General features: G+C 44.9%; 1 protein-coding gene across 1 annotated transcript in view; it reads right to left on the bottom strand.

Moving 5' to 3' along the window:
• Nucleotides 1–21,022, bottom strand: part of LOC122790147 (cysteine-rich hydrophobic domain-containing protein 2-like) — a 1,177,471-nt gene that overhangs the window by 705,321 nt on the left and 451,128 nt on the right. The window contains exon 3 of the mRNA XM_044057734.1: nucleotides 20,247–20,402. Within this exon, the coding sequence (XP_043913669.1) occupies nucleotides 20,247–20,402 (156 nt within the window). The remainder of the gene's footprint in view (nucleotides 1–20,246; nucleotides 20,403–21,022) is intronic.

The following is a 21,022-nucleotide window of genomic DNA, read 5'->3' as shown; positions in this document are numbered from 1 at the left end:
ATGCAAAAAACTCCCTCACCAGCCTCAGTAAGAAGCTGTGATCCCTCATAAAATCCTCAAAAGCTAGTTATGAAAATAAAATTGCCAAAGATTTCAAAGACAACCACAAGGCATTCTATAGTTATGTCAAGAATCTAAATGGCAATGCTCAGATCTGCTCTGAGTTACAACAGAATGGCATTAAATATACTGATCCCAAGGATATTGCCAATATCCTGGCAGATCGATTTAGTGCCAACTTCACTCTCACCCCTAAAGGGCCCATCTCAATACCAAAAGATTGCCAAATTCCGATAATCATGGCCACACAGGTAGAAACCGCACTCTCCAAAGCTAAGAATACAGCATCCATGGGACCAGATGACATCCCAGGCTGTGTACTACATGAACTACAAAATGAACTGGCACCTCACCTAAGTGTGATGTTTAATCATAGCCTCACCTCAGGCTTTGCGCCCACTAAGTGGCGCACAGCTACAGTTATCCTGCTCTGCAAGGGAGGATCCACCTTGGATCCCGGGAACTACCGTCCCATCCGTCTGACAAGCCTGATTTGCAAGGGCATGGAACGCATTATCATGGAACATATAAACAAAGACATTGGCAACCTTCAAAAACTAGACCCCACCCAGTTTGGGTTTGTGAAGGGCCGATCTTATCTCCTGAGTCTGATTGACTTCTTCAAATCAGTCTACAGAGCTGTGGATGAGGGTAAGGCAGTCCACACAGCCTATCTGGACCTCGCCAAGGCCTTTGACACCATCCCCCACTCTGGAATCATAGATAAACTTACTAAGCTGGGCATAAATCCCTACGTCACTCGATGGGTTGCTATTTGGCTTACTGACAGAACCCAGACAGTAACAGTAGCCGACTCCAAATCCAGCTCCAGACAAGTGACAAGTGGTTCAGTCCTGAGACCACTCTTGTTTGGCATCTACCTCTCTGAAGTAAAGGCCAACACTAAGGGACTCTGGCTAACAAAATTTGCAGATGACTGCAAACTGGGAGCCATGACTGAATCCCCAAATGATGTGGATATTCTACAAAAGGGCCTTACAGAAACAGATGCCTGGTGCCAGAGCCATGGGCTCAGGCTTAATGCCAAGAAATATAGAAGTTATGTTCTTACCATAACGTTCCATGTTAGTTGTCTTCTTCTCGCCTTCTTCTTGCTGGATGGGTTCGGAGCCGACCTCGGCTCCGACTCGGCCACTCTAAAGCTCGAGAGTTGGTTCCACCGGCTCGAGGCTCCCCTTATATCCCACAATGCTAGGCGAGAGTTACCTCAGATCTCGTTTGTAAGCTAACCCCAGCTTAAATAGTAACAGAATAACTGTAACACAGAGTCCACCTCTAACAACAGGAAGAAAGAAGGGTGACCTACATCCTGACCCAGAAAATATGCCCAAAGGCATATGTCTTAAGAAAGAGGTGGTAGAAAGAGAGGTCACGATCACAACTCCTCTAGGTCTGTCTAGGCCAGGGGGAAGGAGGGTGGGGCCTTAAGAAGAAGGCGAAGAAGACAACTAACATGGAACGTTATGGTAAGAACATAACTTCTATATGTTAAGTTGTCTATCTCGCCTTCATTCTTGCTGGATGGGACCGTCCTAGCACCTTGTCCCGGGTGGCCTAACGGAACAGACTCCTGAGAACAGTGGAACCAAAATTAGCTCTATGTCTAGAAGCTAAATCCAACTTATAATGGGAAATAAAAGTGTGAGGAGTAGCCCAAGTAGCCGCTGCACAAATGGTGTCAATAGGCAGTCTGTCTTGGAAGGCTAGAGAAGTAGCCAAAGCTCTGGTGGAATGGGCTTTAGGTTTATTAGGCAGTTTTGGTGTCTAATCTCATAAACAAGGGTAATCAGAGATGTTAGCCATCTGGATAAAGATACCTTTGAAACTGGAAGTCCCTTTCTGCTTTCCGCATAGGAGACAAACAGCTGATCAGATTTTCTGAATAGTTTCGTCCTGTCCAAGTAATACCTTAATTGACGATGAACATCCAGGTAGTGTAATTTTTGTTCAGACCTATTTGAATACTCCGGGAAAAAGACAGGAAGGTCAATGCATTGGTTTAGATTTGATGTTGAAACCACCTTAGGCAAAAAGGACGGGTTAGTTCGTAAGGAAACTCTGTCCTTATGAAACACAAGGTAAGGAGAACGACAACTGAGTGCTTGAAGTTCTGAAATTCTTCTAGCTGATGTGATAGCCACCAGAAAGAGAGTTTTCCATGATAATAACTTTAAGGAACATGAAGCTGCAGGTTCGAAGGGGGAGAGAATCAAAGAAGCAAGAACTAAATTTAGGTCCCAAGGAGAAGGAGGATTTCTTACAGGAGGTCTGAGAAGAAAAACTCCTTTCAAAAAGGCTTTGCAGAGTTTGTGGGACATTAGGGCAGATTCAGAAATACCCACATGGAAATTAGAAATAGCTGCCAATTGAACCTTAAGAGTAGATGGAGATGAACCTGCATGGAAGAGTTCAGCTAGAAAATCAAGGACTAGTTGGATGGAAGCGGTGAAAGGATCTATGTCCTTTCCTTGTGCCCAATATGAGAAGCGTTTCCACTTACTCAAATAAATCTTTCGAGTGGAAGATTTATGGGAAGCTATCAATATATCTCTAACAGAGTGAGATAATTGAGGAAGCCTGGCTACGGTTGGAAGTGGAGGAACCAAGCAGTGAGGTTCAGAGAGGGAGGGAGCGATGAAACTGACCCGACTGATGGATCAAAAGATCTGGAACTAGGTCCAGATTCCACGGTCGCTCAAAAGAAATCGATGTAGAAAGGGGAACCACACTTGTCGAGGCCAGTAAGGAGCAATGAGGATCAATGAGGCCTTCTGAGCGATAGCTTTCTGTATTACTTGAGAGATCAGTGGGAAAGGAGGAAATGCATACAGAAGTCCCGGGCCAAACTTGGACTAGCGTCCCTGCTGGGTTGGCCTGGTAAAGGAATAGAGTGAAGTACTCTCTGCACTTGCTGTTTTGGGGAGTAGCAAAAGATCGCAGCAAGGCTGACCCCACTTGAGAAATATCTCTCTCACTACAGAGTCTTTCAGAGACCACTCGTGAGGCATGAGAATAGCTCTGCTCAACTTGTCCGCAATGTGATTGGACTTCCGGGATGTGCGTTGCTATCAGAAAACGCTGAGAAGAAATCGCCCATTGCCACAGTCTGAGTGCTTCTCGACACAGGGGTATGATCTGGTTCCGCCTTGTTTGTTGATGTACCACACTACAGACATATTGTCTGTCTGGATTGCAATCGTTCCCAAGGGAAGAGAGTCTTGAAGGGCTTGCAACGCTAAAAGCACTGCTCTCATCTCCAGAACATTTATGTGCAAGTGGCATTCGTTTGGTTGCCATGTGCCCTGGACTGTCCTGCCCTGATAATGCCCCCCCCACCCGATCAGGGAGGCATCCGTTGTCAGAGTAGCAACCGGAGGAGGTGGGACAAATGGTCTCCCAACAGGAGCTGGGGAAGACATCCACCACATGAGATGCTTTTGCACGCTTGCGTGATCATAATGGTGTGAGACATTGGAAGTTCCTGGTATGACCATTGAGAAAAAGCATCCACTGAAGGATCCGCATGTGGTATCTGGCCAATGGGAGGAGAGGTATGGCCGCTGCCATGATTCCCAACACCTTTAGAACTAACCTGGCCTTGGCTCTGTTGTTGTTGAGAAGAAGAGACACCAATTTTTGAATGTCTGATATCCTTTGGTTCGTTAGTGTTGCAGACATGTTTACAGTATCTAAATTTGCGCCTATGTAGGTAATAGTACGACAAGGCGACAAAACAGACTTTTCGAATTAATTGAGATACCCAGTTCTTGACAGACGCGAAAAGTGTAATCTCTGGCCATCAAAAGGAGATGCTTGGTGGGAGCTGTGAGGAGCCAGTCGTCCAAATATGGAAACACCTGGAATCCTTGTCGTCTCAGGTGAGAAGCTACCACTGCCATGCATTTGGTAAACACCGGGGCAGTGGTGAGACCAAAGGGCAGGGCCCTGAATTGAAAATGACTGGTTCCCAGCCTGAAGCGGAGGAATCTTCTGGGCGTCTGTTCATTTTATGTGATAGTACGTCCTGAAGGTCTATAGAGCACATCCAGTTTCCTTTTCCCAATAGGGGAAGAATGGATTGCAGCGTGACCATCCGAAATCTTGTTTTCTTGACCGATCTGTTCAAGATACTGAGATCCAAAATTGGTCTCCAGTCCCCTGTTTTCTTTGGAACTAAAAAGAACCTTGAGTAGATTCCGGATCCTAGTTGGTCTGCTGGCACTGGCTGAATAGCTCTTTTGCAAGCAGTTTTGAAATTTCCAAAGCTGCTATATCCCTTTGAGCGGTGGGACATCTGGAAGGGATTTTTGACTGATTTGGAAAACGAAGAAAGGGATAGAATAGCCTTCGAAATGATGGACTGTACCCATTTGTCTTGTGTCAAGGATAGCCAGGCTTCTGGGTACAGTGACAATCTCCCCCGACTGCCTCCGAAGATGGGCAGTCGGGCAACACCTCAGGGATGCTGAAAGGGCTTATCGGAGAACGCTTCGATTGCCCTGGTTCTGCGGACCCCTCTGCCTCTAGGGCGGCGTCTACCATTGTTGTTCCCCTCTGCCTCTGGCGGGAACCGACTATGTGCGTCAGGCGAAGTCCCTTGGGATTGTTTACGGAACCACATCTTTCCCCTTCTGGCCTTTGGGGTAAGGCCTAGAAGGAGTAGAAAAACGGACTCCGGCGGCAGAAAGGGTCTTGCCATCAGTCTCGCACCTAGTCAGGGTTTCTTTCACTTGTGGACCAAAAGAGATGATCCATCAAAAGGGGAGTTCGTGAAAGACGTCTTGAAAGGTTCCGCAAAATTGCATAGCCGCATCCAGGTGCCTACGTAAGGCTACCCTGTTCCTGCGGCTCTGCTCGCTCCATCGGCCGCATAAGAGGAGGCATGGAGGAGTTGGAAATAGAATTAAGGATAGCCAGCTGCGTGTTCATTTTTCTTGGAAACCGGAGCTGTAGGGTCCTTAAGCATTTCACTCGCTTCTTTGATCAAGTCCCTTTGAAGACGAGTGAAATGGCACAGGTAATTCAGCGAACGCATAGTAAATGTCGCTGAGGAGAACATCCGCTTCCCGCACCTATCCATGGACCTAGATTCCTTGTTAGGTGGATGGACAGGCACTGAAGGATCAGCCAGTTCCTTCTTTGTGGTGGCAGCTACCACCATAGCATCCACAGAGACTCCTTTTGATAAAAATTCCTTGTCTGCTGGAGCTGTGATGAATTTGGAGGGTCTCCTGGGAGTGGGGTCCACTGAATCAGGAGCCGTCCATGCCTTTTAGCAACCACCTGCATGAGGGGTCAAGGGGGACACACAGGAGGTGGAAGGACGAGAGCCAAACGCCTCAAGATACACAGATTCGTCCTCCGAAGGGTTGAGGGCTGGCCAATTTCCCTCTGTTTAAGGATCTCCAGAATGTCTGCAAAAGAGACATCTTCAGAAGGGGAACGGGGGGAACCCTCAGAATCATCCAGATCTGTGTCGGACGTGATAGACTCAGGTGAGTCAATGTGCTTCCTCTTGCACTTCCTCTTCCGAGGGGCTCTTCTGCCAAATCAGGAGAGGCCTCGGAAGAGGATGAAATCCCCACAGGGGCTCCTGAGGAGTTGGCTCTCTGCGGTCCGGGATGAGGGAGTGAGTCGACTTACCCTGAGGCAGCATAGAGGGAGGGCTGACGGAGCCGACTGTGGAGTAGAGCCAGGCTCTAACACACTCCGCATGACCTCGAAAGCCCCCCTGTCAGGCAGAGCCAGAGGTCCCGCTCCGAGGAGCTAAGAACCCCGGCACCGACAGTGATGGCTCCGAGGCCGATGTCGAGCCGAACTCACCAGCGCGAAGCACCGAGAGGGAGAGGGTCGGACAAGGGTCGATGCCACTCACCCCTCGAGCCGACGAGGGAAGTCCGGCCGAGATTCCTCCATGGAAGAAAACGGCAGACGGAGCGAAGACAATTGTCTCGGCTCCGGTGACCACAGTCTCGGTTCCGACGACCCGGCTCCGAGCTCAAGAGAGTCGAAGGAGGAAGGAGTTGATGGACGGGACAGGCACCAACTGATGAGTCGGGCTCTGAAGCATCTGGGCCAGTGCCTCAGACTTGAGTAGTCGACTCACCACCCTCTGAAGGTCATGATCGGACAACCTCGATGACCTAGAGGAATGAGACCTTTGGCTCCGTTCAGACAGCAGGGGAGAACCTGGAGCGAATGAACGGAGCCAAGAGAAGGTGACCTAAACCTCTTTCTGGTTGTCGGCTCCGAAGGTCTTGTCGGAGCCGACACAGGTACCTCGATAACCTCGGCTCCGGCGAGCGAGGAGCCACAGAAACTGTGGACTGAGTCTTATCGGCTCCAGCCGGAGCCGATAAAGGCAAAGGTTGAACAACCTGAGGTCTCGGCTCAGAAGCGGAGCCAAGACCTCGATGCCTTGGAGGGCTTCCTGTTGAGACAGACAGGGAATCCTCAGGCTTCAACAAGCCTCTCAAAATGAGCTTGTTTTTCTTTCCTGCAGGACCCTGGGGCTGAAGCCATGGCAGACAGCACAGGAGTCCTGCAGGTGCAAAGGCCCCAGACAATAGACACAAGAAGTGTGGCGTCTGTCAGAGACATTTTCTGACAGCACGCATCACACTTCTTGAATCGAGACCTTTGCTTCTTTAGACATAGCCTAACTGGTGAACACAAACACACACTCAAACACACCAGTTATACCCTGTCAAAAACACAATTATAGTAAAATATACTAAAAATAAGTACAATAAGCAGTAGTACTACACAAACACTCCCTAGGAAGGGAAGGCCTAAGGCCCAAGGGAAGAACTAAAAGTTCTTTTGACAAGAAACGGGAAGAAATAGGTTCGGGATAGAGTTTAAAGAACTACACTAATTTAGGAATAATTAAACTAAAAAAGGGGAAACAAGAGTAACTTTTTATAGAAAAAGCTAAAACTTACCAGGAACCGGTAGAAAACCAACCTCGAAGCTGTAGCGGCAAACGAGATCTGAGGTAACTCTCGCCTAGCATTGTGGGATATAAGGGGAGCCTCGAGCCGGTGGAACCAACTCTCGAGCTTTAGAGTGGCCGAGTCGGAGCCGAGGTCGGCTCCGAACCCATCCAGCAAGAATGAAGGCGAGATAGACAACTTAACATGTATAGTTATCCCCTTTGAAAAAAAACACGTACCCATGAATTACCACATAGGTGGCAGGACACTAAACATCAAAAGTGTGATGAGAGACTTACGGACACAGGTGGACAATGGTCTCACTTTCGATAACCACATTGCCACAACAGTCAGGAAATCCTTTTATGTGGCACACCTCATCACTAAGGGCTTTTCATCCAGAAAAAAGGAGGTCATTGTCCCACTGTACTCATCCCTCATTAGACCCATTATAGAGTATAATGCCCCGTTTGGTATGTACCTCACAAGACATCTGCAACAGCTTGAAAGGCCACAGAAATACCTCACTAAAAGAATCACAGGCCTAAAGCAGATGCCATATACTGACCGTCTAAAAGAAACTCCAGCTATACTCTGTGGCATATCGTCTACTCAGAGGCGATCTCTGCTTAACATACAAGGCCATGTCAAACCCTGAGCTGTTGGACATGCTCCACTTAAAGAAATCCCAATCCCTCAGAGCCACACGCTCCAGGGATCTAAGCCTCGTCATCACAATGAACAAAACATGCTGGAGGGCTAGGTTCCTGACCCAGAGACTCCCCATAGTCTGGAATAGACTGCCCATACATATCAAGCAGAGCGCCTCTTTGGCCCTCTTCAAAAGGAACCTTGATGATTGGATGGGAGATAGGAAATTCACCCTGGGGATCATGTCAGTCGCCCTGCTAGATAGGGGCCTGGAGAAGTAAATATTGTGGGAAGAAATATCCAGGGAATTGTTATGGCTAGGCTTGCATAGGCCCTAGGGCCGCTAGCCTAGCACCAACCTATAAACCTATGAACCTATGATACATCAACAAACAGGGAGGAACGAGATCTTATCTTCTTTGCCGGTTGGCACTTCTGGCATGGGATCTTGTTGTCAAGTATCAAGTGACTCTTCAGGCAGTTTATACGCCTTCTGGTCATAACCTTGTGGCAGACACTCTGATTAGGTCCTTTACTCAGTCCACGAAAGGATGCTTCACAAGGTTGTGTTTCTGGACATCATCCACCAGTGGGGTACTCCGCAAGTGGATCTTTTTGCCTCTCCTCTAAAAAGACAAAGTACAGTTGTGTACCTACCATAAATGTAGATGTTCGAGTGTATTCACTGTTGCAGTCATTACTCTTGGGTTATCCTGCTGGCAGGCTACCCTCAGTCGGCCAGAATTCCAAAGTCTAGGTCCGGCATCGGTTGCTGTCGCCTCTTCCCTGACGTCAGTGTACCAGGGGTATAAAAGATGCAGCCGACGCGATTTTCTTCAGTTTTTCTTGCCCCAGATGTCAGGTGCCCCAAACAGGTAGGCTGAAAAATATACCAATAAGAAATGCATGCACAAAAATAACATTTCCTTCATCTACAAGCAAATACACCAAAAAGGTGTATAAGTCAGAGAAGTCCCAGCAAAGAGAAGGGGGATGGAGGGTGGGTAACCTGGACTGTAACAGTGAATACACTCGAACATCTACATTTATGGTAGGTACACAACTGTACTATGTTCATTGTGTTTCACTGTTGCAGTCATTACTCTTGTGTAGAATCCCAAAGCTAAAGATAGGTGGCTGGGCTAAATAGGATTAGGAGAGGCTATGAGGCCCTGCAGAACTGCAGTGGCGAAGCCTGCTCTGGACTTAGAGTAGAGAGGCAAGTGGTAGTGCTTTCTAAAGGTGTGCACTGAACTCCAAGTTGCAGCCTCTAAGATATCTTTGGTTGGTACTCCTCTGAGGAAGGCTGCTGAAGTGTCTGCTGCTCTGGTGGAATGAGGCCTAATGCCCTTAGGCACTGATTTGCCATGTTGAAAATAGCAGAAATGGATGCAATGGCCTATCCATTTAGAAATAGTCTGTTTTGAGATAGCCTTTCCTTGTGATCCTGCAGTATATGACACTAAAAGTTGCTCAGTCTTTCTGAAAGCTTTAGTTCTGTCCAAGTAGAAGCGCAACTGCCTGTGTATGTCCAAAGAATGCAGAATTTTCTCACCCTTGTTCTGTGGATTTGGGAAAAAGGTAGGCAAGTGAATGGTTTGGTTGAGGGCCACACTGGACACCACCTTAGGCATAAAAGTAGGGTTTGTCCTCAGAGAAACCCTGTCTGGATTAAAAATGATGAAAGGTTCCACACCCATGAGTGCTTGTAACTCAGAGACTCGCCTTGCAGAGGTTATTGCTAGGAGCAGAGCTGTTTTCCAGGATAAGAATTTTATATCTGCTGTTGATGATGGCTCGAAAGGAGGCAGTGTGAGTTTTTCCAAAACATAACTGAGGTCCCAGGCCAGAATTGGTACTCTCCTTGGAGGCCTAATGTTTATGGTCCCTCTGAGGTACTGCCTTATTAAAGGATGAGAAAAGATAGGTGGTTCCATATTGTAATGGGCTGAAATGGCAGAGGCATGAATCTTAATTGATGAGAAAGAAAGGCCTTTGTTCAGCATCTCAGTTAGGTATTGTAAAATCTGAGGAATATTTGGTACACACGTGTCAATGCCTTGTCCCTGGTTCCAAGCACAGAATCTCTTCCATTTTTCTGCATAAGATTTTCTGGTACTGGGCCTCCTAGCCTCCAAGATAACATCCATAACAGCTTTTGAAAGAGGAGTGTTCTAAATGTCTACATTATCCGCCATGCTGCCAGATTTAAGGTCCTGAGTTGGCTGTGCAGGATCTGATTGTTTTGTTGGGTCAGCAAGTGAGAAGTTTGAGGCAATATCCATGCTGGACCTTGAGACAAGCTCTTTAGGATTGGGTACCAGTGCTGGCATGGCCAGTCTGGTGCAATCAGTATCATTTTTGGCTTCTTTTGTCTGACCTTTAGGAGTACTCTGGGAAGGAGAGGCAGTGGGGGAAAAGAATATACTGTTAGATTTTTCCAGCTGAATGATAGGGCGTCCACTTTCCATGCTTGCTTGTGATAAATCCTTGTGCAAAATCTCTGCAATTGACAGTTGTGAGGGGAGGCAAATAGATCTATGTCTGGGCATCCCCATTTCCTTATTATCATGCTGAAGACTTGTGGATCCAGTTTCCATTTGTGGGGATCCATGAGGTTTCTGCTTAGTTCGTCTGCCAGAGTATTTGTTTTTCCTGGCAGGAACTGTGCTTGCAGGTGAACTTGAAAAGCCAATGCTGTGTCCCATTAAGGTCATTGCTTGTCTGCAGAGGGGGTAGGAATGTGTACCTCCCTGCTTGTTTATGTACCACATGACTGTAGTGTTGTCTGTCTTTATCAGTAACTCTCCTGGATGAAGCAGGTCCTTGAAAGCTGTCAGGGCATTTTGAACAGCTAGCATCTCTTTTTGATTGATGTGAAGATGCATCTGGTTTGCAGGCCATGTGTCCTGAATACATTTTCCTGCCATATGGGCCCCCCAGGCATAATCTGATGCATCCGTTGTCAGTGTCTGTCTGGCTGTGGGTAAACTGAATGGCAGACCCTTGTGGTGACAGGCTTCTGCCCACCATCAAAACTCCTGTTGTAGGCAGGGAATGAGTGCAATTACTGTCTCCAGGCTGTGGCAATGCTGAGTCCAAACACTTTTTTGATACCACTGTAGTTTCCTCATATGCAGTCTGGCATATGGAATTAGTAGAATGCAGGATGCCATGAAACCCAAGGCCTGCAGGATTTTCCTTGCAGATAAGTGGGTTTTTGTTGCCAATTTCTTGAAGTAAGTAGTCAGCTGTTTTTGCTTGTCTGGCGTGAGATAAGCCATCTGGGCAGTTGTATTTAAGCTTGCACCCAGGAATATTATCTCTTGAGAGGGCACTAGTTTTGATTTCTTTTCGTTTACTGTGTACCCTAGGCCGATTAGTAATCTTTTTACAAATGCCAGATGCTTTAGAAGAGTGTCTTTGTTCTCTGCTTGAATTAGGCAGTCGTCCAAGTAGGGATATATTTGAATTCCTTTTTGTCTGCAAAACGCAATTACTGGTGCCAGGCATTTTGTGAAGACCCTGGGCGAAGTAGATAAGCCAAAGGGCAGTGCAGAGAATTGGTAATGCATTGAGCCAGCTATGAATCTGAGGTATCTTCTGCAAGATTGTCTGATTGGGACATGCAGGTATGCCTCTTTTAGGTCCAAAGTTACGAGCCAAGCCCTCTTGCCCAGCATGGGCAGTAGCTGCTGTAGAGTCAACAGCTTGAATTTTGGAACTTCCAGAAACGTATTTAGTATAGACAGGTCCAGAATTGGTCTCCAGGTTTTGTCCTTCCTGGGTTCTAGGAAAAGTCTTGAGTAAAATCCTTGCCCCTGCTCTTGTTGTGGTACTTGCTGAATGGCCCTTATGTCCATGAGGGCTGTAATTTGCTTTTGTGCCTCTGCCCATTGATTGTGTGGCAGGTCTGGCATGCCCTTTGACCTTGGTAGAGTGTGAAAATGGAACCTGTAGCCTTGGGACACTATGTTCAGGACCCATTTGTCTTGGGTGATAGCATTTTGATTCCTCACAGACACCTTTTTTCTGGGTGATAGCATTTTGATTCCTCACAGACACCTTTTTTCTGGGTGATAGCATTTTGATTCCTCACAGACACCTTTTTTCTGATAGCATTTTGATTCCTCACAGACACCTTTTTTCTGGGTGATAGCATTTTGATTCCTCACAGACACCTTTTTTCTGGGTGATAGCATTTTGATTCCTCACAGACACCTTTTTTCTGATAGCATTTTGATTCCTCACAGACACCTTTTTTCTGGGTGATAGCATTTTGATTCCTCACAGACACCTTTTTTCTGATAGCATTTTGATTCCTCACAGACACCTTTTTTCTGGGTGATAGCATTTTGATTCCTCACAGACACCTTTTTTCTGGGTGATAGCATTTTGATTCCTCACAGACACCTTTTTTCTAAGGACATGCTGCAAGTCCTGCAGGAGGCAAGGAAACCCTACTTATCCAAATGGAAGAGGTTTTCTGTTTGGTGTCTCTCTCGTAATCTGGATCCATTTACTGTGGGTGTTCCATTGGTTCTCTCATTTGTGTGAGTTGCTCAATGCTGGTTTGGCCTTTACTTCTATTAAGGCCCACTTATCTGCTGTCTCTGCCTGTCTGCCATTTTCTCCTCCTTTAGCTTCTACATTTGAGGTTAAACAATTTCTTAAAGGTGCTCTTAATATTAGACCTCCCAAGAAGCCTGTTCCTCCTCCCTGGGATCCTAGTTTTGTTTTGGAGAAGTCGACTCGGGCTCCTTTTGAGCCTACTGCTTCAGTTTCCTTGCTACACTATTCCTGAAGACTGTTCTTTTGCTAGCTTTTACTTCTGCCAGACAGGTGTCTGAGTTGCAGACCCTTATGGCTTGTCCTCCTTGTTTGGTATTTCAAGAGGACAGAGTGTCTTTGTTCACTAACCCTTCTTTTATGCCTAAAGTGGCTAATGAGCTATCCCTGAATCAGCCTAATAATATGCCTACTTTTTTCCCCTGTCCGCAAGATGACAGTGAGAGGTTGCTGCATACTTTGGACATCCATAGGCAACTCAAGGTTTATTTGGATAAGACTAAGGTTATTAGAAAATCTAATCAGTTATTTGTTTCTTTTCATCCTAGAACTTTGGGACTTGCTTTATCCAAACAGTGTCTTCTTGGATTTCTAAGACCATTTCCTTTTGTTACACTTTTCATGGCAAGAGCCTTCATTCTTCAGTTAAGGCTCATTCTACTAGAGCTGTGGCTTCTTCGGGTACTTTTTTCAAGGGCTTAGATACCAATTCTATTCTTGAGGCAGCTACCTGGACTTGTGCTCACACCTTTACCAAGCGGTGTAAGTTAGATGGTATTTCTACAGCTAGGGGCAGGTTTTCCTAGTGCCTTTCTTCATGGCTTTTTAGGGGGGGGTTCTTCTGCACCTTCCCCCTCCCAAGTTTACTCTTGAGCTTTGCCACTCTTCCATATTTTAAGAAAACTAAAGCAGTGAATATAAGGACATAACACAGTTGTGTAAAATCTTACCATAATGGTAGATGTCCTTGCCTTCATTGCTGTAGTATTCGTTCCCTCCCTCCATCCCCCTAGTCTTTTGACTTTTTGGATGTACAGATTACCTCTTCAGTTTCTTGGACTGTGTTCTTACTGGGGCATTCAGTTCTGATTATGGTAGGCCTGAACATCAATCATCTTTATGCTTATGCTACACAAAGAGTGCTTGGGTGACATCTGACAAACCATTTAAAAGCAACAAAGTAGTCTTTGGTAGACTGGCTGGATGTTCAGGCTTCCAGAGCAGGGAATCCCATCTGTTAAGAATACTGCAGCAGTGAAGGCAAGAACATCTACTGTTATGGTAAGATTTTACACAAATGTACTATATGACTCTTGGCACCCATGAATTTTTTTGCATCTGTCCAGGCATCTAGGTACAGAGAGAAGCGACCTCCAACTGCCTCCAGAGTTGGACAGCTGGGCAATGCAATAGGATCTATCGGAAGAATTTCTGAAGCCTTGGTTCTGTGGGCCCCCTCTGCCTCCAGGGTGACATCTTCCATTAAAATTTCCTCCTCTGCCTCTGGAGGAATTAACTACGTGCGAATCCTGGGAAGGTTCCTGAGATTTTCAAAACCACATCTTCTTACCACCTCGATGGTTTTCTAGAGAAGATCCAGTGAAGGGTAAAAAACTTGATTCCTACTGCAGAAGGAGTCTCTCCCTCTTGTTCACTGCATGTAAGTGGGTCTTTAACTAATGACCCGAACAAGGAAGTGCCATCAAAGGAGACATTGACAATGATGTCTTGAAGGGCTATGCAAAATCACATAGCCTCATCCACACATGTCTACTTATGGCTATGCCTGAACCAGCTGTTCGTGTGGTACCTTCCCCTGCATGGAAGATCAGCCTCATCAATGCATTAGAAATGGACAGCAGAGTGGCCAGTTGAGAGGAAGTCTTTTTGAAATCCTCCACAGACAAACTCCGAGAGAGTGTTTGACAATTCCTTAGTCAAATCTCTCTGTAACCGACTGAAGAGTGCTAAGTAGTTTAACAACCTCGGGTCAAACATAGCTGAGGCGCACGCTTGCTTTCCAAATCTGTTCATCACATTGGACTCCCTGTTCAGTGGATGGACAGAGGAGCTCTGCTCAGCTTACTCCTTCTTGGTGGCTGCTGCCACCACCATAGCATCAACTGGGACTTCCTTGCTCCAGTGGGGTCTATCAATAGGAGGGACCAGAAATTTGTCCCAGCGGTTGGGAATAGGTTCAACAGTGTCTAGTTCCTTTCATGCCTGGCGGGAAACCAAGTCAATCAGTTCATCTGCCAGGAGACTCACCCAAGATGCAGATGGTCCAGAACTGAAAACCTGCAGAAACACTTGACTCTTCAGGAGAAGGAGACTGGGAAGACCACCCATCTTCTGTTTGATGATTTCAAGGATATCTACAAAGGAGATGCCATCGGGTGGTAATCTGGGGTATCTTTCTCCCTCATCAAAATCAATGTCTTCTATGAGAGACTTCATGGGCGAGTCTATGTGCCTCTTCTTACAAGGACTCTTCCAAAGAACCTCCTCCATGTGGTGTTCGAGAAAGGTATCGGGGGGGGGGGGCCACTAGAGGAACAGTCTGGAGACTTCCCAGAACTGGCTGTCCTTGTGGAATAGCTCTGATGGGCTCAGAGCTCGGAAACAAAAATGAGAGATGGGTAGGATCCAAGACAAGAGAGGAAGGTTCTCTGTAAAAAGAAAAAGCCCTTTCTACCACCTTGAATGCTGAAAGACCAGTGTAAATCTCCCCCCTCCTCAGAGCCGAAGCCTCCAAGGAAGGTAGGTCTGGTCTGCCCCCAAATCAGAGCCTCATGGGGAGAATCGGATCTGAGCTGTCCAGGGCCGAGGCTCCGAGAGGAAGGGATGGATCTGACAAAGTTGGAAGCAAACCCAACTCCTCAAATCAGTCGCAAACCTCTTGGATCAGAGACCCGCTCTGATCAGAGGGTACTGGATCAAAACCGGTGAGGAACACTGTTGTAGCTGAAAAAGGTACTTTCCTTAGATCTGACACCAAACCTCTTGGGTATCTCATATCCTGAGACTCCAAAACCACTGGTCAGATCAGAGAAGGACAGAGAATGGATTTAGCAGGTGCACTCATGGATCCAGGTGGGGACAGAGCTGGCAGGACCCCCATCTGGATCTGAGCCGTGAGAAATTTCCACATCATCCTATCCACATCCAACTCTCCACATCATCCTATCCACATCCAACTCTGACAAACTCCTCAAAGACCTGGAAGATATTGTGGATGAGGGTCTAGAGTGTTTTTTCGAAGTCTGAAAAAGTTGGATGTGCAGAGGAGAAGAAACAGGTTTTAGTGCGTACTCCGATTACGACTTCTATGAGTTGAACTAGTTCTTGGATCAGAGGACTTAGGATCCAAGAAGGAAGTAGACGGCAAGGGGGAAATGACAACAGGAGCCAAATCTCTTGGATTCGATGAAGGCTTTGGATCCGAGGGTGGCCCAAGAGGTTTCAGATCTGAAGTGGTTGGATACAAATTTTTTCTAATGGCTCTGAAGAAGCCCTTGTGGACTTCTGAGAAGATCTCTTCCTGACATTCGAAGAAAATGGTTTGGGTGCTTTAGAGGGGAGTTGAGCCCCAGAAAAAGTAGGTAGCAACTCTTTTAAAATCAGTTTATTGTGCCTGTCTGATAATGCCCTGGATTAAAGGTGGTGCAAACGGGACAAGAGGAGTCCAGATGATCTGGTCCTAGGCAATACACGCACTTCTTGTGGTCATCTGAGTTTGGGATCTTATGCCCACAAGTATACTTTTTGAAGCCAGTTGGTTTCTCCAAGGCTAGCAAGAAAAAATACAGCGTAACCAAGAAGGAAAAAACACAACAAACAAAAATATTAAAAATTTTTTTTTTTTTTTTTTTTTTTTTTAACAATAGCCTTAGAAAGGCAAGGGGAAAGAAATACCAATTATGGCATAATGAAGAGTACCTAATAAGGTAAGGGAAACAGATGTACCGACAATGGGACCAAGACTACTAAAACATCAAGAAGAGAGAGAAGAGATTCTAATGCTAGTGGAAAAAACTTTAGAGGAAGGAGATGGACAGAAGAAGCTACAAGTTTTACGAAAAAGAGAAGCAAATTTTAGGAATAAACTGTAAAAATTTTAAGAAAAGATTGCTTACTATGCTCAAGAGCAGAAACTACTTCTAATAACGATGGTGGTAAATGAGATCTGAGATGTTGGGGATAGAATAACACATTATGGGTAGACAGCGGAGTCTTGTGTATGCACAGAGTCAGATCCAAGGATCGGATCTGAACCCATTGGTGAGAAAGAATGAAAAGGACAACATCAGATTGTCAGAGTTGAACCCAAACCCCTGGATCTGGTCCCAGTGCTACAGCTCCGATATCCTTTCAGCTCTGACAGAGTCAGGGCTGTTTGGATCAGAGAAGGTGTCAAGTGTCATCAAAGGCCAAGTCTTTGGATCAGATACAGACAAACTCAGAATTCTTGTGTCTGCAGGCTCCAAAACCAGGGGCAGATCAAAGTAGGTGTCAAAAGCTGGGGTTAAACTGGAGGCAAGCTCACGGGTCCAATGGGAGACTAAGCCAGAATAACTTCCAAGTGAATCTGGGGTCTGAGAAACTTTCTTATCAGCCTGTCTACTTCTGCTTCTGTTAGGTTTCTAGATGATCGGAGGGATGAAGAGGTCGAGGCTGGATAGGACACCCTTTCAGGTATCTCCTGCAAGAAAGGTGAGTGCATCCTCAAAGTAACAGGTTCCAGACAGCATTCAGAACTTGCACGTGGAGATTTTGACTTGGCTTGAGTTGGATCCAAAGAGTCAGTTGGATCTAATGGTTTTGGTTTAAGCAGGGTCAGATCTGAAGTAGTCGGATCTGATGACCTTGTGATTTTCTCAGGTGGAGCTGAGCCCAGAAAAGGAGGAGGAGAGCAATCAGAGAATGCTTCCTCAAATCCTTAGTTCTGTCTGCGGCATCCCCCTTGGTAGACTCCAAACATTTCTTGGATGGTGATGGAGCTCCAGGTGAAGGGGAAGAAAAGGTGAGAAGCAATTTCTTCAAAATTAGTTTGTTTTTTTTCACTCTGCTAGAACCCTGTAGTTAAAACCTGCACAAATCTCACAATGACCTGCTATGAGGCAGTAGCCACATTCACAGGGAGTGTCTGAGTTACAGATTTTGTACCCCCATGAAGAGCACTTTTTGAAGCCAGTCGGTTTATCTGACATTTTTAGAGAATACCAAACAAAAACAATCAACACAACAAACAATGTACATACAACAAACAGGGAAAAAGACAATACCAACAATGGTAATACAAATACCCAGAGAGATATACACCAACAAGAAATAATAAAATACCAACAATGGCATGTGAAAGAAGTAGCCAACTGTTATGTAGCGAGGAAAGCCAAGGGCACAAGGTCTGATGCCTAGAACAGAAAGATATTATACACACATGCATTTTTTTCTGTTATTAATAAAGAATGAGGAGGAGAAAGAAATTTGAGAAAACTACAGAAAAATGATCACGATAAATAAGGAAGTACTTACCTATCCCGCAAGTTACTCGAGCTACAGGTGACCACATACAAAAGCTTTAGCTGCAAATGACATCTGGACTAATTCAGCAGAAGAGAGGATTATTGATAAGAGGGAGAGCTCAAGCTACAGATAGTTTAGTGAAGTGGCTGAAGTCAGATCAGAGGTCAGATCTGAGACCCACGGGTGAGGAACAGACGAAAAGGACAGATCTGCAGATAAAACATTCCTCATACTTTCACAATTAGCCAGAACAAATTTTAATGTATAAGCCTGGCAATTCAAAATTCTGAAAATCAATGTTGCAGAAGTCAACACTTTTTCTCCCATACCTGTCAATAATTTTCCCATCCTTACCAAACAGAGTTTGATTGGAATTGACTAGGTGCTTAGCAGCAGGGGATTAACTAGAGCTACAGCTGCAGGATCAGGTTTGAGAACTGTACATAAAAATTTAAAAGACTGAGGCATAGCTCTCAACCTTCCATGTCCAAAATGAGGAACACTAGCCCCCATAATGTGGAACAAATGGGCAAAATGTAGAACACATACTAATGGTTTACTAACATCTTCAACTAGGAAGGTCATAGAATGGCTAAAATATGCCTGATTTTACTTATAAAGTAGATCTTTTAATGAATTAATATAATTCATTTATATTTACAATGGATTTCACTTAAAAAAAATTCCTAACACAATGTGTGAGAGAGTCTTTCAATGTGGAACTTTGAGGAACTTCGAGGAACATGAACTTTTTAAGACCCCAAATGAGGTACATTCCTCATAATGAGGTACACTTGAGAGGTATGGACTGAGGAACTTTATACATTCTGTCTGTATTTTTATGGACAGCTGGCTGGCTATCAGTAAAATTACAAGAAGTAATACAGACACATCCTGTAAAGCAAACAGAACAAGAGGAATGGGTACAGGATCTGGAAAATTCTTCTTTAACAACTCAAAGTATTTTCTGAGGGACTGAGAAACCTCACTGTTCTCCCATTGAAAACACGTGCATTATAACAATAGTCTGAGAGAAGACCCCCACACACACACACACACACACACACACACACACACACACACACACAGGAAGAATAAAAAACTGAGCTCTTCTCAGAATGTGAATCAGAAATCTGAGGGGAAAAATGTTTACATTCATGCATCTTTCTGTTCAGATTCAGAATCCTGAATGTCCAAGAAAATAGATATCCTTCCTTCTTTTACCAGAAGCTACTCTGCAAGAAGGGCCTGCATTAAACCCTCAGCCACACCAAGTAAATTACTTCTATCCTAGTAAAGGCAGGAGCAGTTTCGCCAGGGACGGATACGGCATTCTGACACAACAGAGAAACCTTCCTTGTTCCCTTTCCCAGGACTGACAAGACTGGCTTTCTCTTATCCCAAGAGGGGACCCCAACAGCTGCAAAGGATGTGGCTAACCCCCTTCCATAATGGCTGTAGGTGCTATATCAGAGGGATTTGGGGTAAAATATTAGTGGTCTGAGGTACAACAAATGGCCACAGCAGAAGTCACCCACTTGCGGCTGCAGCAAATTGTTAGCCTGCTGTGGTGGCAAAGTCTGTTTGCTTAATTTTTTTCTTCTTGTGACTGGAAGAAGGACCGACCATGGGACTAATAAGTCTGTTCCATGGTCAAGCCAAAAATTGTCTCTATCAGGGAAAAGAAGCAGTGAATGCCAGTAAACACTGCGAGTCTGCAAAAGTTATTTATTTAACAGAAAAACATGGTAAAAAGCACTTATAAAACACAATACCAGCTCCCTAAAAGTAGAAAAAAAATTTCTTCTCAGAAAAAATGTTTTTTGTTACTTTACAACAATTTTAAACTTACAGGAAAAACAGTGCTCCATTTAAAACTATGTTACAGTCTCATGACAGACCTTTAAAACACAACACTTCTAGCTTTAAAATAACATTCCTAAAGAGGAAAGTATTAAAACAGCAATGCAAATATGAAAATGGAAGTCTTTTTTCCCCAAAGGGAACTTAACTGCCCAGCAAAGAAACAACACAAGCTGACTGTCGATCACCGAAAGCCTAAGACGACTGTATCAGAGTAGAGTACTCTCTGGCAGCAGTAAAGCTCTGAAGGGCTTCTCGCCCAAACTTGTCTTTTAGTCAGCTCAGCTCAAGCTGCCTGACAATTTGCCCTGAAGCTTTGGAAGCTGGCCAGCTGTTATATCCTCAGCAGGATACAACCCATACAGCTAAGGCTACTGCAACAGTGATCAATACAATGAAAATTAGGTAGAACAGCATACACACTCTGTGTGTGTGTGTGTGTGTGTGTGTGTGTGTGTGTAAGACAGTGACAAACGTGCAGTATTTTCAGACATAAATTAGACGAAATTTAAAGCAGAAGTCAGTATTAGTTTCTGATACTCTATTACAATACATCTATGTAGAGAAATAGTGTTACAAAAAGCAATTGCAAGTTACCTTTGTCAAAATATATATGCTTACCCTTTTATTAAGGCAGATAACTGGCCACAAACTGCAACCTAATGTGCAACAACAACACAAACAGCCACAAAGCAGCCACTTCACGTTCACTGTGAGGTTCTTCTTTAAACACGAATTTACCCGGCCAATACTCATCTTAAACTCTTCTGGAGCAACCTGCAAGACAAACAAAAATTATCTGTGAAGAAAAGCTTTCTTCTGTAGCAGTGATCAATTTAAAAAATCAAAGTATCCAGGTTGAAAAATAATGTGTAATAAACACCTTGTCAAACTCCAAAACTTTAGAATCAAATCTTTGAGAATGGGCACAAGAAATTCCTTTACAACTATTTACTAAATAATGACTGAAAATCATGAAAGAGCTCTGTCTGACATGCCTCATAAATGCATTATAAAATCAAAAGATATGTACTTACCACAACAACAGATCTGCATTGCTGTGGTCTATCCTCCACATCACTAAGGCTGAAGTTCCAGCTCTTAGTCTACTCACCAATACTATAAATTTTTTCAAGCTTCAACTCCTCCGCTTTATGCACAATGCCTTGCACTCTGCTCTCACTCTCCAAATCTTTAGTAGTCTGCTCATAAGCAGAAACCAAACAACATACACACACACCAAACACTAATGCTGTACCCCAGTGGAAGGTAGTCCGAAATGTGAGAAGGATGAACCATGACAAGCAGGTCTGTCACTACTGAAGTTCAAAACTTTCCAATCGGTCATGGTCTGGTTTATTTTCCACATGGTTAAGGCAGACTATCCAGTAGACCTT

Source organism: Protopterus annectens, chromosome 15.part0 (assembly GCF_019279795.1).
Source record: "Protopterus annectens isolate FY-2018-M chromosome 15.part0, PAN1.0, whole genome shotgun sequence".
Classification (NCBI taxonomy): Eukaryota; Metazoa; Chordata; order Ceratodontiformes; family Protopteridae; genus Protopterus; species Protopterus annectens.
Note: the sequence above shows the minus strand (reverse complement) of the source record. Positions and strands in the feature narration are given on the sequence as shown.